At 43.3% G+C, this 19,127-nt stretch overlaps 2 protein-coding genes across 12 annotated transcripts in view; one reads left to right on the top strand and one right to left on the bottom strand.

Annotated features, from left to right (window-relative positions):
• LOC130913699 (uncharacterized) overlaps positions 1-1,287 on the bottom strand; it is a 28,549-nt gene extending 27,262 nt beyond the window's left edge. For 2 of the 3 annotated variants that reach the window (XM_057832498.1, XM_057832499.1), the window contains exon 1: positions 749-1,287. The gene's annotated coding sequence lies outside the window, so the exon portion shown is untranslated. The remainder of the gene's footprint in view (positions 1-748) is intronic. The other variant, XM_057832496.1, reaches the window with a different exon arrangement.
• Positions 343-13,053, top strand: LOC130913701 (Rieske domain-containing protein-like). Of its 9 annotated transcripts, none has more exons than XM_057832504.1 (5): positions 1,246-1,358; positions 5,004-5,138; positions 6,490-6,738; positions 9,507-9,541; positions 9,617-13,053. In XM_057832504.1, the coding sequence occupies exons 3-5, from the start codon at positions 6,516-6,518 to the stop codon at positions 9,890-9,892; spliced, it is 534 nt and encodes a 177-aa protein (XP_057688487.1). In that variant the 5' UTR covers positions 1,246-1,358; positions 5,004-5,138; positions 6,490-6,515; the 3' UTR covers positions 9,893-13,053. The 9 variants fall into 9 exon arrangements, with proteins under 9 accessions (XP_057688492.1, XP_057688487.1, XP_057688486.1 ...); XM_057832503.1 differs by having other exon boundaries at positions 1,267-1,565; XM_057832507.1 differs by lacking the exon at positions 5,004-5,138 and adding an exon at positions 3,756-3,826 and having other exon boundaries at positions 1,297-1,358.
• Positions 13,054-19,127: the final 6,074 nt, after the last annotated feature.

Here is a 19,127-nt window from a genome sequence, read left to right as displayed (position 1 = left end):
GGCTTGGTCTTGGGGGAAAACGAAGAAACTGTGGAGCTGTCATAAATCGTCGAATTTCAAGCATATCATCGGATGTAGAAACAAATGGCAAGACAAATTTTACGTCGGATGTCGAAAAGATCATGTGTCTAAGCGATTATATGTTGATGTATTATTAGTGTATTATCAGTCTTTGTTAGCTGTTTGTGATGTTTTGTGCTAGTACGCTACATTCACTTACATCTTGTACAACTCCTGTTCTTAAAACCTAGCGACGCCCCTGATTATATGTCCATCATGAGAAGCCATTTTCTTTCTTTGCCTCAGTTGCAATTATTCCAGCATGTCTTTGTGGATTTTATTCGTCTATGTTTTTTTGTTTTATTCATTTTTTTTTTTTTATTAGTCCAGTTAAATTACGGCTTCCACTTGGTACTGTGTCACTGTAGTCTGCCTTGGGTCTTCAGAATCAATAGCGCTGTTTATGTAAGTTAAACTTTATTGCCAATGGTACTGTTCCATATCCATTTAGATTGGACATCACCACACAAGTTGCCCTAGATTTGGACACGTTAATAATATATTTTAATTCCTTCACAAATGCAAAACAACATACATGCTGTCATTGAATTTGTTCCCAATATTTAATTTATTGATTTTTTTTTTTTGGTGCAAACTCAATTCTGGCCCCAGTCCAGACACTTAATCAATTCAATGTATGAATACATGAATACATAAATTACCAAAAATCATAAACTAACAACCTTACCTGAGTGGGCTTCATGTAAAAAACCCATACACACTGAAGGAAGAAGGCCGATAAAAAAGTGTTCCCACGATTTTGAGGTCCGGTGATGTCCGAAAAGTGCATTGGACGACATAGAGGCACGTTATGATATGCGTGCCTTTTGACTTCGAAATTGTAAAGGTAGCACATTACATAGTCAAAGAAACATAAAATCGCCACCTTGTGACAATGCGTGTTGACAAGAAAAACTATTTCTAATCATTTGGTCTCTATGGCGACGGTTTTCCCGTCTTTGAGACGAGCGAAAAAGAAGATAATCCAATAAAAAAGATTACATCAATCAGCCAAGTAGTTTAAGGAGATGCAAATTACGATGTTAAAAAAAATACATTCCTGTACAGTACTCAGTGTACGAACAAAGTCAGAACTGTGGTGGCCAGTGATGTGTGTGTTATCTTTTTTTAAATTTATTTATTGTGGAAAAAAATATTCAGACGGACGATAATGAAAGTGGCATACACAATTTGGAGCGTTGGGACGCGTTTCACCACGGCACAATTTAGCGGTAACACACAACACCGGCAACTTAATGCTAATCTATTTTCAAAACGCCACGGCTGTTGCAGTTAAGGTATCTTTTTGTGAGATGTTGCCACTAAACATAGACTTATATACGCACTATCGCATTGAATGTACAAACCTAATTGTGTTGACTATCTAGCAGACGTTGATTTTAGGTCAACCAGATTTAGACATGCTAGGCACCGAGTTTGCTAACTCGGCAACGCCCACTCACTTCTTGTCCATTGACAGTGTTGTTAATAACGGCGTTTTTTAGGTCAGTAGTGAGTAATGTAATTATTTCTTTTCCCATCTTTGCAATGCAGTTATCGTTACTGGGGATGTGAAGGCGCGCGTCACTACAATTTGCTAGGTGACTAGGAGCGTTAGCATACCATTCGCGTTCTCGCTCGGATTAGCATTTAGCATGGCGAGCGTCATCTTAACTCGTGCAACTTTTTTATTTCGTGGCGTTCAGGTAGATACAATTAGGCTCGAGCGTATGACGTGGCACTCGCGAGGTTTCCGCCGCTATCGCCATTGTGGAAGCGAGAAACATAAACTGAGGCATTTCAACACAGGTCGCTCTTTTAAAATGGTTGGAAATTATTGTGCGCTAAAGAATTGCAACAACCGATCGAATAGAAAGGAGAATGTACAGCTCGACAGAACACCATTGAGTTTCTTCCGGATCCCTACATGGAGAAAAGGCGAGGGAAAGCTCATATCTGAACTTACCAAACGTCGAAGAATGGCATGGGTGGCCTCGATCAGAAGGAAGGGCATAACGTTTGATTCTCCAGTTACACACTGAGTTTGCTCTATGCACTTCCACTCCGGTAAGTTAATTTCGTTTGTTTACGCAAATTTCAGTAACTTTACGCCCTAAGTCGGCCTGTTGTTAGCTATTGCTACAGCTAAACAACTAGCATGCATACATGTGCATTGTCTTCATTAGACATAATTCCTGTCGTTGCTGAATGAAAAAGCTGTAATATTTTGACGTGAGAGAGTGGCAAAGAATTTGTACACAGGCTACATTTTATGCAGCAAAAGATTTGTACATCCGTGGTCACAGACTAATGTAAACACACATTGCCTACCTTTGCTAGAAAGATGGTGTTGCCGTTTACTATGGTCATAAAGTGAAGATCCTGCACCCATCCGCAGCAAAACTGTTCGTAGCTTTGTAGCGATTTGTAGTTTCGGAATTGCTGATGAGTGTAGTAACATATACCAAACACTAAATACAGCATGATGTCCATTTCGCGTAGTGGTGGAAGCTTGTCGACATCTTTATTCCATTTGTGTTCGGCTTGCTCGTGAGGGTCAACATTGTTCACATCCTTAAAATTGCTCACATATCTGTCCTTCGCCGTGGTAACAAGTTTGTCTCTGTTTCGAACTGGCAAGTTTTCCCTACATTTTTCCATCTTTGGCACTCGTAGTTGAATTGTATTTGCCGTTAAGTTTAAATGTCCCGTGATGCAGACGTGCTTCCGCAATGGTTGCGTTGTCGCAAATCTCGCACGATCCCGTGCTGCTGTGACGTAAACGCTCGAGCCTAATACATTGAAAATAATGGATAGTCTTCCTGTTGAGTATGCATTAACATAACTAAGTGGCCGTTGTCCTTGTAGATGCTACAACATAATAATTTCTTTGTTTTTTACTACCAAAAATGGTCACTTGCCCTAAACTTTTCTTGAATGACGTATCCATAACCCTTGTGTGATTAAAAAAAAATTAAAAATACTACTAGAGTAAAGATAGAGGAGGAAAGAGATACAGAGCCTCACCTACATATTATATGTGGCGGAAAACACAGACAAGACTGAAAAAGCAGTTTCTGCTCTTGCACTCCTATTTAAAAGAAATTGCTGTATTTTAGGACAAAACAACTGTTGTGTTTGATCGAACAATATGTCTATATGCTGTCATAGCAGATTCATGGCGCATTAAGCCCCCGAACTATTTTTAGTTTGTCCGTTTTACCCTGAAAACCCCCGTTTACAGAAGTCGCATAACCGCTTTTGTTTCAACCCAGCCATAAAACGAAGGTAATTAATTATATTTATTATTCAAAAAATGTTTTTAGCTTAGAATCATTAATTGGTGACTCATATTTCGTTTAAAAAAAAAAACGACTCAAAAAAATTATTCACTCACATATTTTAAACTTTTAAACAAATTATGTCACAATGAAAAAAATGGCGTTTGTAAAAAAGTCACGGATATCTACTTTATAACTATCGCTTAATTGTATTTGTTTTGTTACTGTCGCATTTTCTCCGATATGTTAGATGATAATCAATCCAAACAAAGAAAAATTGAAAAAAAAAAAACATTTAAAAGGGTAAATATATGAAAAAGAATATCTCGACCACTCCTTGATGTCTGCGATTTCTGCGTTGCGACCCTTGTTATATTACCATGTTTCACCCATAAAATCCCTCAAAAAATCCAGCAGTGGCCATTCACAGCTGTGTCTTGACACTTAGTGATACATGCTACATGGAGTTTATGGATCGAAACAAGGTAAGTACACGATAATATCTCGTTAAAGTCATGGCATCGGTACTTCTGTTCTCGCGTGCTCTCACTTCCAGATAGGGTTTTGCTGTTTATTATTTTTTTTTTAATGCCCTCCTGTTCAAAATTTTTCTTACCCCAGAAAATGGAGATTTTAAGCTTTCTATTGAAGTATCACACATGCATATCGGACAATTTTGAAAGTTGGCTAAATTTGAGTATCCGAGCGAAACTTCAAGTCACCTGAGTGTTTCCCGCCATATCTATATACTTGAGGTAACTGTTACTAACTCAATTACTTTTTGGGAGAAGTAATTTGTAACTACTTACTCTTAAAAAAGTAATATTAACAACACTGTTGGCAGATGGTGTTTGTTAGCTTTTAACAAGCTCCTTACAATCAGAGTCTCATTGGGTTTAGGTCCTGTATGAATTCAGCTTTTGGTTCCATTTCAACCATTAACATTTTTTGCTATATTTGCCTTTTCGCCTCTTGACAGTTCGGCAGCATTCCTTTCTTCTCATATTTGACATATTAGCGCTTCCTGGTCGTCATTTTGAAGCTTCTTGCACCAACATATTTCTTGGCTTGCATCTTTCCTTATTTTCTTTCATCTTTTGCCAGCATGTGATCATCCGTCTGTTGCGTTCTCTTCATTGTCGTCATTAGGCCTATATTGGGGGGGGGGGGGGCGCCAGCTCCCAAAAATATTCTTAAGGCCCTCTAAATAATTTGTTGTTGTTATATTTAAAGAAAAAAAATATTACAAAAAATGCTGACATATTCATTATGAAGTTCCCAGAATTTTAGTTTAATCAATAATCATATAGCCTGTCTTAAAGTGCCTATGACAGCAAAAAGCATGTTTATTTCATATTTCACACATATTTTGTGCTCCTGAATGAAATGGACCGCTTGGATGTGTGTGGAAGCGATCGTTTTTTTCAATTTTTTTTAATCCCACGCCATGAAAATGAGTGACTTCCGGCTCCACTCTTGGGTTGAGGACGAATGCAAATTTGACGTCACCTGGGTCAGCATCTCATAATACAGCATTGCTTTATAGCATGCAGATGGACTGCGAAACATCTCATTATACAGCATTGCTTTATAGCATGCAGATGGACTGCGGATTCAGTTTATTTTGTGGATTAATTTGTTTTATTTTTCGCATCACGCCAGCCAAATGTGCTGCAGGGTGCTGTTGCTGCACCAGGGAGAGGCGTGTGAGCCCCTTCGGGTTTCAAAAAGTTCCCGTTCACCCTGAGATTGGCCAAAACAAGTCCGACAACTGTGGGACCATCAGCTTACAGGGAAGTGAGTAAACATCATGTATTGTATCATGTCAAATACTGGGATCATGGCACACATTTTAATACGGAGGTAGCTTTCATTTTGTGGCTGACATTGCTCCTTGTCCACCGAGAAGGCCACTCGGGCGACGACCGGCGGTTTGTCGCCCACCCCCCTTGGTCCTCTTCGCATGCCTGCCGGGAGAGCGCTATACTCGGCTCATGCTTGTGCGGTTCTCCATAACGTTCCAGCCCCATCTGCCCTCTTTGTCTGCCCGGCAATAGACCACTATCCTCGGGTTGGGCTTGGGCAGCTATGTGCCACTCCTACGCTGGCCGGTTTGTCTGGCGGTCATTCTCCAGCTGCTTCCCCGGCAAATGGGCTCTCCTGCCCGCAGCAGGGGAACCACGAACTGTAACTTACTCACCGCCGGGGGTTTGCCGATCCGTGAAGACAATCGACAACCCCGCTGTCTTGTGACATGATCCAGGGGAGTTTTTTGAGATTTTTCGCTTCGAAGACGAGAATAGGACTTGCAAACGCCACTCGGTTCGGGTTAGCATGTCGGCTAGCTGTTACGACTCTTGGTCTGTTTACACTCTCCGAAGCCGGGGCAGGGAAATGACAAAAGCCGGACTAACTCCGGTGGCATAAAATATATTTTGGGAGGTGCAAGAAGTCGACAGTTTTGATCATCATGGAGTAATTTTGCCATGTCGTACGGAATAAATGCATTTTGAATATTACATATTACATTTAGCACAAGATTGTTATTTGTCATGACCATACCATTTATTTAGCAATTGGGGAAAAATACTTGGATAAAAAGAATATCCTGTAAAAATATTGGAGTTGAGAGATTGAAACAATGACATTTTGCTGCTTTCTTCGTCACATTTTCCTCGTTTTGAATAATTCCCCTTCAATGGGCTGAATACTAAATCAGATGAATCCGTGACCCTGCCAACGTCATCCTCCAGCTGGGGACGCTAGCGCGCTATAATGACAGGCAGGGGCTAAATGGCAGATTAAAAAACTAATTTCCTGTGATCTGCGCTTTGCCAAATTGTTGTATATAGTCGAATTGTCTCAAAATATGATTCTAATTCACAAAATAATGCTATATTTAGATTTTTTTATGCTGTCACAGGCATTTTAAATATGATCATAAATCTGTTGGTATCCCCTCACTTCATAGAGTAAGGCAGAGAGCCCCTACAGTGCGTTGTTATCCAATCCATTCCAGTTGTTCATATTGAGAAAGCCCACATCACTGAAAATCACAGTCCGCGTTTTCCCTCTTTGCACACTACAAACAATCTCTTGGGGTCTTTTTAAATGAATGAGTAACCCGTGTAATTCTTTTCTTTTGCAGGAATAACACGATAGCAGGTGCCCATCATGTCCTCCTCTGATGAGACTTGGAAGACCTCTCGGCTTTCATCATCTCCACCTCTTCACCCACCCTCTCTTCCTCTTCGTCCCCAAGCTTCCTCTCATTTCGTCGGCAAACGTGACGACATAATCAGACGCGGCCGCATTACCACATTGGTGAATAAATGCCGGGACGTCCTAGTGGTGTACCACCAGGGGGAGTTCCACGCCATGGACATGCGCTGTTACCGTAAGAAAAATTCTTTTGGAAAAATATAACTTATTTTTTAGGTCACTTATTTCACGTCCGCCATTTTGTCTCCAGTCATTATTATTTTTTTTTTAATCACGTTGACTTTTGTTTTGTGATGCATGCTTTTATTTTGGCGCAGGAAGCATAGCGCAGGTAGTACTTCTACCCGCAAGTAAGAGCACATGTGCACATGAAGAAGAAAGTATTTGCGCACACGAAAAACAGCGCACACATGAGGAAGAGCACATTTGCTCCCACAAAGAAGTTGCGTAGCCGAGTGATAGAGAGGCGATAGATTTACAGCTGCAAGCAAGTTGCTTGTGAAGAATCCAGAGGCAACACCTGTATATAAAACCTTTTGTTGTTTATTGTGCGTTTTCAATTGTGGTTAAGTACCTGGGGCGAGTTTATGTGGTTATTTTTTATGATGTGCGGACGCTAATTGATACATGCTAATTGTTTGTGTGGATTGTTATTGCGGTAACAAAAGGCAGTTATAAACGCAAATTTGAATTGCTGTTATTGAAGATGAACCTGAATTAATTTCGTTTTTATTTTAGTTTCATTCTGCAAGTGTTGATGCAGGGTTTCCCCTAGGATTTTTTGAAGCTGTGGTGGTGGGCTGCATTACAGCTACGTTACCCTATGTAATAATACATTTTTTCTCGTAGCAATAGTACGACTTGCATCTCATAGTGACCCAGGGGTCGGCAACCCAAAATGTTGAAAGAGCTGTATTTGAAAAAAAAAAAAGGCAAACTGATACAGAGTATCTGAAGCCGCAAAAAAATTGCCTTGTATAAGACTTATAATGAAAGCAACACCGGCTGTATGTATCGATATTAGCCTACTGTCAAAATGACTAAGTTGGCTTCAAATACATAGTTAGCCTTCATGATTAAATATTTATTTCCCTGCAGTGGATCCAATAGAAATTGCCACACAATTTGACTACTCTGTTGTATGATGCCACCTAAAGTTTGACTTAATTACAATATTAATAATTTGAATGTTTGTGTCATGTTTGTCCGCCTACAGAAACCATATTTTAAATCTATCTATTTCTATCTATCTATTTCCGTCCACCATCTTTTTCTATTCTCAAAAATCTTTGAAAAAACTCCAGGGACAACTGGGGCAGCACTAAATGGCCGCACGCGGCTCTTGAGCCGCGGGTTGCAGACCCCTGTCATAGTCCTTTTTCCATATATTTAGCCCTAATACAGTACGTGCTACATTAGTACGACAATAATGGTCCTTCTGTCAACGGAGCCATTTCAAGGAGTAGGGGGAAAACTAATAGCCGTGTAAAGAGTTTTACTAGTTACGGTGAGAAGGTGAATAGTTTTTTTGTTGTTGTTGTTTGTGAACTACATTTACACGCAAACGCACATTGAGGTACCATTAACCTAGCAAGGATAGGCATGACAGTCATTTTTGGAGTGTCCCAGAGCTCGCAAAACTTGTAAAAAGCGCATTTATCACTGTTTCGTCAGCCGTGATTGCGTCGGCCGAAACAGCCAGTTAGCACAGATTAAGTACGCCTGCCCCTCGTTGTCGAAGTTGGAAATCGAGCAAGGCTCTCGGCGCAAATTCATTCAAACTTGGCCTTCTGTCCAAGACGGCCGTCCACTGCTCACTTTCGCCGAAATGTCCGATCCAAACTACTGTAATGCCACGGATACGAGGAAGAAGGAGATAAGTCTGTATTGGCTCACCCACTTTATTGTGGTAACAATAATAAAGAAAAACAATTACAAAATAAAAGCGGGCTGCCGCGACAAGAGACCGCTATCTCTCGCCAGCTCACCCATTCTCCTTCTCGCTTCCCTCTATGTCACAGCTCGACTTTTAAGGGGGCCTCGCATAATTACGGACATTGCAATACACAATGAATAGGTTGCCGCTGAACCCTTCTCACTAAGCTGCTGCTAGTTTGAAACGGTCTTAAAAATTTTTAAATAATAATTTATTTAAAAAAAAAAAAAAAAAAAACATCTCATTTGCAAGGCGTTGCGGCTTTTATTTTAGTGTGGCGTGCCGCCACAATATCATATATGTAAGGGAAACCCTGTGATGTCATGAGCAGCTGAATAAAGTCAGCAAACCACACGGATGTCTGACATAGTTGTTTCGGAGCTTAGCTCGCTGTCTAGCTAGGACTTAGCTCCAACGTCTTGGCAAGGACAGTACAATGACGTATAATACATGTTTTTGGATAGTTATTTTAAGATTTGAGGTGTATTCAGGGGTATTTAAAGGGTTACTTCCGATTTGCGCCAAAATTCGGGGTATGTCCACAGCGTATGAACGGAACTCGTTCGTAACCGGGGACCACCTGCCGTATTAAACGTTAAAACCACACCACCATATTTCCATATCATTCAGTGCAATTTCAGCAGCTTCCTTTACGTGAGCATTTTCCTTTTTTTTTTTTTTTTTTCTTGTTTGTTTTTGAGCAGCATATCTTCCATTCCCTCATTAAACATATAGGCCTACATGATTATTTCACCAGCAAAGCTCACTCATCAGTTTTCGCAATTAATTTGGCCATAAAATTGCTAATTCCTCTGCAAAGATGTTTTTGTTTCTCATCAGCTATTGTCAAATTCTGTTACCTTACAGCATCTTCTCTTGTGAATATAGTTTATTTCCCTCTTTAGCAAACTTAGATTTCCGAATGTTGGCAATGTGTTAGGAATTGTGCAGTGTGACGAATGAATCCAGTGAAATAAAAGCTAAGTAACATTGTTTTATGTTGACAGATGCAGGCGGTGCTTTAGAGCAAGGGGACATTGAGGTAAGGCGATAAATGTCTGCATAATCTAGTTGTCAATACCATATCTCAGCTCCCGATCTCTCTCTTACCCATCAGGAGTTTAACGGGCGTGTGTGCATAGTGTGTCCATGGCACAAGTACAAGATCACGCTGACGGAAGGCGAGGGGCTCTATCAAGCTGTGGACAACCCCACTGTCAAACCTCTGAGAATTCATTGGCGTTCAAAGGGTGTCAAACAGAGGGTCCACAAAGTCACCGAAGTGAACGAAAACGTATACGTCACATTGAATGATTCCAAAGAGCCCATCGAATCAGATTACTACCAGACTGACACGTACAGGACCAACATGCACATCAAAAAAGTCCACTGACTATAGAATATAGCATATTTTTTGTTTTTATAATGTGAAATGTTACAAATGCTATTCAATGACTGTGAAGTAATCAAGTCAAATTATTATTTAACGAGTTATGAAAATCCTTGTTTCAACATTTTTTTTTAATTAAGAAAAATGTTTATTGGGGGGCAGATGAAACCAAAGTTGAATTGTTGGGAAGAACACACAATCACAGGCGGTTTTTGCTATGGGCAATGTGGGCAACCGCCCAGGGCGCAATCTATTTGGGGGCGCACAAGCACCCTCGAGACGGAAAAAAAAAAAAAAAAAAAATCCGCTAGTTTTCTAGTCTAATATCGCTCAATTCCACGTCAAGTTAATAGAGTGGGCGCTACGGCGCCCCCAGAGGCATCGCGTCCCATTAGGCATATGCAGGCATTTGCCTAGGGCTCCCAGCCAGCAGGGACCCCCAGAAGTTCACTAGATTTGGCACACAAAAATTTAGCTTACTCAGCTTCCCCGAACTGTTGAAGCTAAAAGTATTGGGTGTGATCAAAAACCATGGAAGTATTTAGCAGATTATCTATCAATGCTGTTATCAGTCCCAAAAAGTATTCATGTGTATACTACTCCAGTTGGTTTTGACACTGTAAGTATGTGCAAAAAGCGGTTCACTAAGATCTCTAATCATAGTGTTTACTGTAATATTGGTTTTCACAGGCCACCTCATTATTCATGTGACTACTTTAAGAAATGGTGATTTTTCCAAGAAAGTCTATTAATGGGTCTATTGTATTCCTCGTTGAATACTCTATGAGAAAAATATAACATATATACATCTAAAATAATCCTAAACGATTTTAGTAGCAATTTTATACTCCTTTTAGCAAGGTTCCTTGGGTATGCGGTATGCCGCTGCGTACGTTCCCATAGCAACCAGTCCTGTTATTGTCCTACGTCACAAGTGCTGCATATTCTGAGAACGAGAATAGGCGTAAGTCAAAAAGTAAATCTCGTCTAGTATAGACCCTATCCACCGACGTCACAAAATCACGTGATCGCTGTATTGTTCCGCCCCCTTGTCCGTCGTTTTGTGTCTGTATTATCAATGGTCTCAATTGATCAAGCAATTTATAATGCATTTCATGGAAGACCCGGTGCTTTCGGATGCCGTAAACTCACTTGATGCGTTGCATAAAAGGCGTTATGTGGAAAAGCTTCAGTTTATCCATTCGCCAGATCCATATTTGATGCCTAAATCGATGTTTTTCGACCCGCTGTCTTCACCGTATTTGCCTGATATCTGCTAGCTACCCTGATATTTACAACTATCTTGTCCACACAAAATCAGCCTATTCTCACGAAAGTTTGAAAAACTTTAAGAGCTTGGAGGCTTATAAATACTGCGTTGCTGGTTGGGTGAAACAGGTCCTCGTCCACGAAAATTCGGCAGGAATCTATCTTGTGCTTGGAAAGGTGTGTTACGAAATTTTCAATTCAAAATCTTTTGTTCTTGCTAACATCCACTGTCAAGTCTAATGTATTTCATGTCATTTGTCAATGGAGCTAGGGCTTTTAATGTTTATATGGTTTAGCGATAGCACTCTCACTACATACATACGTGTATGTTGTCGGCGATTAGCCTAGCAATGATCTTAATTGTGTTTGTCAGCCCAAAACCCTCTAAATATATATTAAATGCATCTTAACCAGATATAAAATGACTACTACATAATCTGTGGTAATCGTTTGGAGCCCAGTTTTCTCGTGGAATTGCAGCAGCCCATCTCGCTCTCTCCTCTCCGGGTCTCTCGGAATCCGGTAGAACTTCAAGTCTCTCCGTCTATCTTCTCTGTTATTGCAACAGACCGCCACACACGCCTTTACCATTTTGATTATTAATGTTAACGAGCAGAAAAACACGCCGTAAATAGGAGGAATGTACGTAGCCGTAACAGGTAAACACGATGTGTTGACGGACAATTGGGCGGCACCAGTCAGGAGGGCGGAGTTGTGACGTCACGTGGGTGTGGTCTATAGAAGCTCATGCAAAATTGTTTAGCAATTAATTTCCTCTTGAGTTATTATTTTTATTTACTATTTTTTTGTATGTATAATGATGTAAATATGTTCATGGTTATATTCTATGTGAACTAGTTGTTTGTATTATTTGTTATTTGTATGTTTTTAAATAAATAAATAAAAAGAATAGGCGTTTCAAGCAGAGGGGGCCACCCCACCTGTTTGAGGATTAATCTGTGCGTCAATGAACGAATGTAAGTATTTCCTCTTCATGCCATAAAGTTCTTATAAGTTAGAGCGGTTATCAGCGCGAACGTTTCGTGTTTTTCCTGTTACGTCGGCTGGTTGATCCCACTCGTTCTCGCTGCGTCGAGGAGAGCGTTCTTTACATTATATTTGCATTGCACATTTTCTTTAAGAGGGAAGGTGTTAGTTTAGCATCTTAAAATGATGATGTTGTGGTGACCCTTTTGTTGACATAATTCACCCACTTTAATTGTGTGTCTGATTGGCCGAGCGCGGTACCGGCTGCGTCACAGTCACGTGACTAGACATTATAAAGAGCCGCGCGCGTTCCGGTTCAAGAGAGAGAGTACGAGATTTCACAGAGAGTAGCACGAGCAAACAGTATTTCGAGCAATAAAGACTCTTTAACAAGCATCCCGCTTCAATGTACATCCATATGAGTTTAAAGTGCTTAGTTTTCGCCACTTTTATGGCCAAGATGACAGCGCGCACTCGAACCCCCCCCCCTTCGTGTTCATTTTACTGCGCAAATATGTATGTCACGTGACTCAGAGAGAGTGGGCGGCGATCGGGCCTTTTTTTAATTGGCAAAATGAAGAGAAGTTATCCGTCTGGAAATGAAAAAAGAAAAAAAGCAGAAGAGGAGAAAAGGAAGCAAGACAGCTGTGAGTGTACTATGTTACTGTAGTTTTATGTCCTTATGAGTGTCCTAAAAAGCACTCTATGAGACTGAGGCGTTATTATACTTTTATTAAATATGCTATTGCTCCAAGTCCAACTGTCCCCCTTACTTGCACACGCTCAAAGGGCCCCATGTTGCTTGTTGCCTGGGGCCCCCTGGGACCCTTGCTACGCCTCTGGGCGCCCCTTACTATCATGTCAACTGCTGCTGAGAGTCGTGTGTGTCAGAAGAGAAGGCAGGGGGAGACGGGAGGGGGATCAGCTGCTCGCAACTGCAGAGTGAGTGAGCAGGACGAGTCTCACTCACTCTCAGAGGAAAAGCAAGGAGGTGGGCGGGGGATAGACTATTTTAATGAAATAACGTAAAAAATGTAACACATTGTTGTGTTTGATGTCGGCGGGGGGGGGGGGGGTATTTTGGATGTCGGTGTGGGGGGGGCTGATGGGGTGGTTCGCCCAGGGCGCGAAAGTAGCCAGGACCGCCACCGCACACAATGGACTGTTGACTAATAAATAAAAGTTTTAAAAAATGACGAACTGTAAAGCACGAAGCAGGGAGCAATGTTGCATGGGTGTGATCTGAATGGTCACGAGAGCTTGCTATTCTCAAAGGAAAAATATCTCAAGTTAATCAAGATATTTTACAGAAGAACTGTCAACAGTTGAAACTCAGAATGGTTAACCAAAACACATAAGCAATCAAACCAGAATGGCTTCAGAGGAAAGAAAAAAATGTGTTTTGTAGTTGGCTGCTCAAAGTCCTGACCTTAAACAGGTGGAGATCCTATGCAGGGGTGGGCAAACCAGTCATTAAGGGCTGCAATGGGTCCTGGTCTTTGTTTCAACTGATCCAGCACAGGCAGTTTAACCAATGAGCTGTCCGGGCAGTGTTGTTTTCGTCAACGATGACTATCATGAAAATATTTTGTCGACGAAAATGATGAGAAGACAATAACAAGCTAAAAACGTGTCTTGGGAAACTAAAACATAACACAAATGCCAGTTTTCGTCAGACTAGATGAAAATGTGCGACACTTTATGTGTAGTTAGCCTGCATCTTAGCAGTGTCTGCTATAGTGTCACTCATATGACACTATTCCAGGACACAACTCACCCACTAGTGTGTCTCTCCATTGCTTGTTTTGAGAGAGACATGGTTAGATTTGTCTTATCTCGGCAAGAGAGAATATGCAGTGTTACTTTAGCCTTTAAAGGTCTTTGCTGAGTGATCATCACACACTAAATGTAACTCGTAGCGTAAGCATAGCGTTCGCGTTAGCATTAGGCTACTGCTTAACTGCGAACGTCCACTTGAACTTGCGGACAATTTTTTTTTTTTTTTAACTAACAGTTCGTGGCGTCTAAGTGGGTATAATTAATTGAAAATCATGTACTGTTTTTCTGCTGATTGAAAATAATGTACTGTTTTCCTGCTGAGTGTGTATTATAACGTGATAGATTTATAGATGCTTAATTTTACATGCTACAATATGTGCAGGTCGGTCTATGTTCATTTGAAATGGAAACCTTTTTGTTTATTTTTTGAGTGAAAATTTCAAATTTTACAGACGAAAATATTAAGTAAACGTCGAGTAAAAGAAGACAAAGACAAACACAATTTGAAATGACTAAAATATGACGAAGACTAATAAGTATTATCGTCCAAAAGACTAAGACGAAAATTAAAAGGGCTGCCAAAAATAATGGTTTTACAGATAAAAATCTGTCGTCTTGATGGGTTGCAACGAAAACCCACAAACACTGCGGCCCTTTATGGAATAGTTTGCCTACCCCTGTCCTATGGCATGACTTCAAGTGAACTATTCATATCAGACATCACAGGAATCTTGCTGAATTACAACAGTTGGGTAAAGAGAAATAGTCCAAAATTCATGCCATTTATTGTAAAACGTCTGATGTAAAACTACAGAAAATGTTTGGTTGAGGTTGTTCCATAAGAAAGGACAACAGTTAAATTAATAATAAATCCAGCGATTTGCACTATATTTACTCCATTACATTTACTTGAGTTAACTTTTTGAGGAAAAATGTACTTCTATAAGATAAGTAGTTTTACTAAGCCATACTTTGTACTTATACTTGAGTAGATTCGTGAAGAAGAAACGCTACTCGTACTCCGCTACTTTGGCCTACACCCGTCTTTATATTTTCCCACTTTATTCAACATATATATTTTTTTGCCAGCAATGTCTACGGTAGCTCTACGAGTTTCACTATTGAGACGTCACAATAATCATCACATGACTCCATTATACCAATCCGACTCAAGCTTGCCGTTCTACAGTATATGATCACGCCGGCCTGTTCAATAACATGGCGTCTGTAAAGCACTGTAAAAAGTTTAATATTTGACATAAAGTGCTGCCGTCAAAATGACTCCAAAGTGTGGATTTTCACGTCCCTCCCAGTTTTTATTTGGCACCGGTTGACCACGGAAAACCAGAGATAGGATCCTTTTAACTCCTCAATAGGAATTATGAAGGAACTATTCAAACTAGGAGCTATTTTCTCCATTAAAGGGGACTCATGCTCTTTAGACGAATGAGGCTTCAGTTCTATAAATCTTTTTTCTTGCCGGAATGCAATGATTTAAAAAAAAAAAAAAAAAAAAATCTCTGGCTTAATGCGGCTATGTAACATGTTATAGTACTGTATAATAATAACAGTTCAAATAAATATCTGCTGAGAAAATACCATTGTTAGGGAGCGCTGGGAAGTGGACCCCAAAGCAGACAAGGGTGGCTGTGGTGATTTTCAAAAGTTTATTTGAGCACACGTCGCAGCACCGCACGTGTACTTGGCGTGTAGCTGGCAGATGTTGACAGGAGATCAATCAGGCGTCGGTACAATTCTGGGAGCAGGCACGGGGAATCCTGGGACGGAACAACAGGTCTGATTAGCCGGGTGAGAATTTATGTGGTAAATACCTGAATGCTGGACTTCACTGACGGGATTACTGAAAGTTTGGTCTGGTGACGTGCAGCAACGACGAGCTGGCTTATAAAGGCGGCTGATTTCGATGGCTTGCAGCTGTCGGCGTCTTCGCCTGTCTGGTCTCCAGCCTGCAATCAAGGAGCCCTAACAGTACCCCTCCCCCCTACGGGCGCCCGAGGCAGGCGATCGGGATGGGGACGATGGAAGTTGCGTATCAGGGACCTGCACAACACCTGCCTGGCTGGGATCCAGCTTCGCTCCTCAGGCCCATAGCCCTCCCAGTCGACGAGGTATTGTACCCCACGGCGGCGGACGTCCAAGAGCCGTCTCACTTTGAAGGCCGGGTGCCCATCAATTGACAATGGAGGAGGGGGAGTCGGCACCGGGGGGACAACAGGCATGACGAGACCGGCTTTACCTGGGAAACATGGAAGGTGGGATGGACACGCAGAGACCTAGGGAGCTTCAGGCGGACAGAGCAGGGATTCACTACCTTCTCTACTTCAAAGGGGCTGACAAAACGTGGGGCCAGTTTCCTGGAATTAACCCTTAGTGGCAAGTGTTTTGAGGAGAGCCATACCTTCTGCCCCACAGAGTAGACAGGGGCTGGTGTACGGCGGTGGTTGGACTGGGCCTGGGAACTTTCGGACGAGCGGATTAGTGCAGCGCGTGCTTGTCTCCAAACCTTGGTGCACCGGTTGATGTGCCTTTGCACCGAGGGAACCGCTATGTCCTGCTCTTGGGATGGGAACAAGGGGGGCTGGTAGCCCAGTGATACCTGCGAGGTGAATTGGGGACCCCTATCAGACACAATGTCAGACGGGATGCCATGCAGGCGGAAGACATGCTGGACCAGCAGCTCTCCAGAGACAAAGTCCAGGGCAATATGGGACCACGGGCGGCTAGGGATGGGAAGAGGGCGAAGAAGGCCAGAGCTGGGTTTGGTCGAGGTCTTGTTGCGGGCGCAAACGTGGCAAGCCGTGACAAAAGCCCGTGTGTCCTCAGGCATTGTGGCCCACCAGAACCGTTGGCGCAACACAGCGAGGGTCCTGCGGATACCCGGGTGGCAGAACAGGCGAGACGAGTGGGCCCACTCCAGCACCTGTTGCCGGACTGATGCGGGAACAAACAAATTAGCCTGAGACCCCAGCCGGGGGTCCGGGTGCTCCCCAAGGGCTTCCTTAACCTTAGACTCCACCTCCCATTCCACTGCAGCAAGAAAACAGGTGGAAGGGAGTATGGGGGCTGGGTCCACCCTGATCTCGCTAGGCAGGAACTGACGGGACAGGGCATCTGGCTTGATATTACGGGCCCCTGGGATATAGGAGAGAGAAATTAAAACGTTCAAAAAACATGGCCCACCTGGCCTGGCGAGGGTTGAGCCTCCGGGCGGCCTTGAGGTACTCCAGGTTTTTGTGATCGGTCAAAACGATGAAAGGCTGGCGAGCTCCCTCCAGCAGGTGTCGCCACTCCTCCAGGGCAAGTTTAACCGCCAGCAACTCACGGTCCCCAATGCTATAGTTTTGCTCGGCGGGGTTAGTCTGCAGGAGAAAAATGCACAGGGGTGCACCTTGCCATCGCCAGTCTGTCGTTGGGACAAGACTGCTCCCACGGCCACTTCAGAGGCATCCACCTCCACAATGAACTGTAAGGCAAGGTCAGGATGTGCCAGCACGGGGGCTGAAGTAAAGCGTCGCTTAAGGTCACTGAAGGCAGCGTCAGCAGAGTCAGACCAGCGAAACGGTGAAGCGGTCGATGTGAGGGCCGTTAGTGGTTCTGCGACCCTGCTGTAATTCCTGATGAACCACCGATAAAAGTTTGCGAACCCGAGGAAACAGTTGTTTCCGATCGGTGGGCTGTGGCCACTCTACCACTACGGTTAGCTTACCAGGGTCCATGCGGAGTTCGCCCTTGGCAATGAATTTGGTCTCTGGGATGTGGAACTCGCACTTTTCTGCCTTAGCAAACAGACGGTTTTCCAGGAGTCTTTGGAGCACCTGGCGTACATGCTGCTCATGCTCTGTGAGGTTGGGAGAGAAAATCAGGATGTCATCAGGATAAAAAAAAACAAACCTGTTGATCATGTCTCTCAGCACGTCATTGACCAGGTTCTGGAAAACCGCGGGGGCATTAGTAAGTCCAAAAGGCATGACGAGATACTCAAAATGGCCCAGGGGAGTGTTAAACGCGGTCTTCCACTCATCTCCCTCTCTGACACGGACCAGATAAGCGCTGCGTAGGTCGAGCTTTGTGAAGATACGCGCGCCATGGAGGGGTGTGAACGCCGAGACCATCAGGGGGAGTGGGTACGTGTCTTAATGGTGATTTTGTTGAGGCCACGGAAATCAATGATGGGCCTCAATGTGCCATCCTTCTTCCCCACAAAGAAGAGGCCGGCGCCGACCGGGGATGAGGACAGACGAATTATACCTGTGGCCAAGGACTCTGTGATATAGGACTGCAGCACCTCCCTCTCAGCTTCCGAGATCTTATAAATTCGCTCCTTTGGCAGGGCGGCGCCAGGAAGGAGGTCTATGGCACAGTCATAAGGGCGGTGGGGGGGGGGCACTGCACGGTCTTTACTGAAGACTAGGCCCAGGTCATGGTAGCACTCAGGGACTGATGAGAAGTCTAGCTGGTCTGTGTTCTGGACAGGATAGACCGGAGCTAGGGCAGATTATAAACAATTTTTATGGCAGAAGGCACTCCATGCAGTGAGCTTGGGGTGGGTCCAATCCACCGCTGGGCTGTGAGTCTTGAGCCAGGGTAGGCCAAGAACCAGCGGCGTGTGAGGGCAATTGATTACTAATAGACTGAGTACCTCTCGGTGGTTACCCGATAGAAGTTGGACAGGGTCGGTCTGCTCCCCCACACTAAACAGCAGCTGTCCATTGAGTGCGATGGTCTTTAACGGGACAGGTAACGAGCGCGTTCCGACGCCAAGCTGTTTCACCAACCTGCGATCAATAAAGCTTTCATCAGCACCACAAAATCAACAAAAGCCTTCACACTGCAGGACTGGTCTTTCCAAGTAAGTGTGGCGGGGAGCTGGAGCCGAGCTGAGGAATTGTTAAACGCATGACTCACCAGTATTTCCTCACCTACTGGTGAGCCTGCCCGTTTCCCGGACGCACCGGACAATGGTGGAGGAAATGCCCCGCTTGGCCACAGTAGATGCATAGCTGGGCAGCGAGCCTACGTGTGCGTTCCTCCACAGTGAGCCTGGCTCTCCCTAGCTGCATGGGCTCGGAGCTCAGCAGAGGGCAGTGTAGAGGCGACGGCGTGTGGGGAATACCCGGAAGGAGGGGCCATACTCTGGGCAGCGGGACAGTGAAACTGGAAAGGCGGCGGCTCGCGGCGTTGA

Source organism: Corythoichthys intestinalis, chromosome 3, assembly GCF_030265065.1.
Source record: "Corythoichthys intestinalis isolate RoL2023-P3 chromosome 3, ASM3026506v1, whole genome shotgun sequence".
Classification (NCBI taxonomy): Eukaryota; Metazoa; Chordata; class Actinopteri; order Syngnathiformes; family Syngnathidae; genus Corythoichthys; species Corythoichthys intestinalis.
The sequence above is the reverse complement of the archived record's forward strand: the minus strand, read 5'-3'. Positions and strand labels throughout refer to the sequence as shown.

Excerpts from the sequence above, each read along its gene's own strand:
- LOC130913701 (XM_057832509.1), top strand. The coding sequence starts at position 6,516 with ATGTCCTCCTCTGATGAGACTTGGAAGACCTCTCGGCTTTCATCATCT. Across the intron at positions 6,739-9,506 it reads CATGGACATGCGCTGTTACC|ATGCAGGCGGTGCTTTAGAG; the intron begins GTAAGAAAAATT and ends TTATGTTGACAG. Across the intron at positions 9,542-9,616 it reads TAGAGCAAGGGGACATTGAG|GAGTTTAACGGGCGTGTGTG; the intron begins GTAAGGCGATAA and ends CTTACCCATCAG.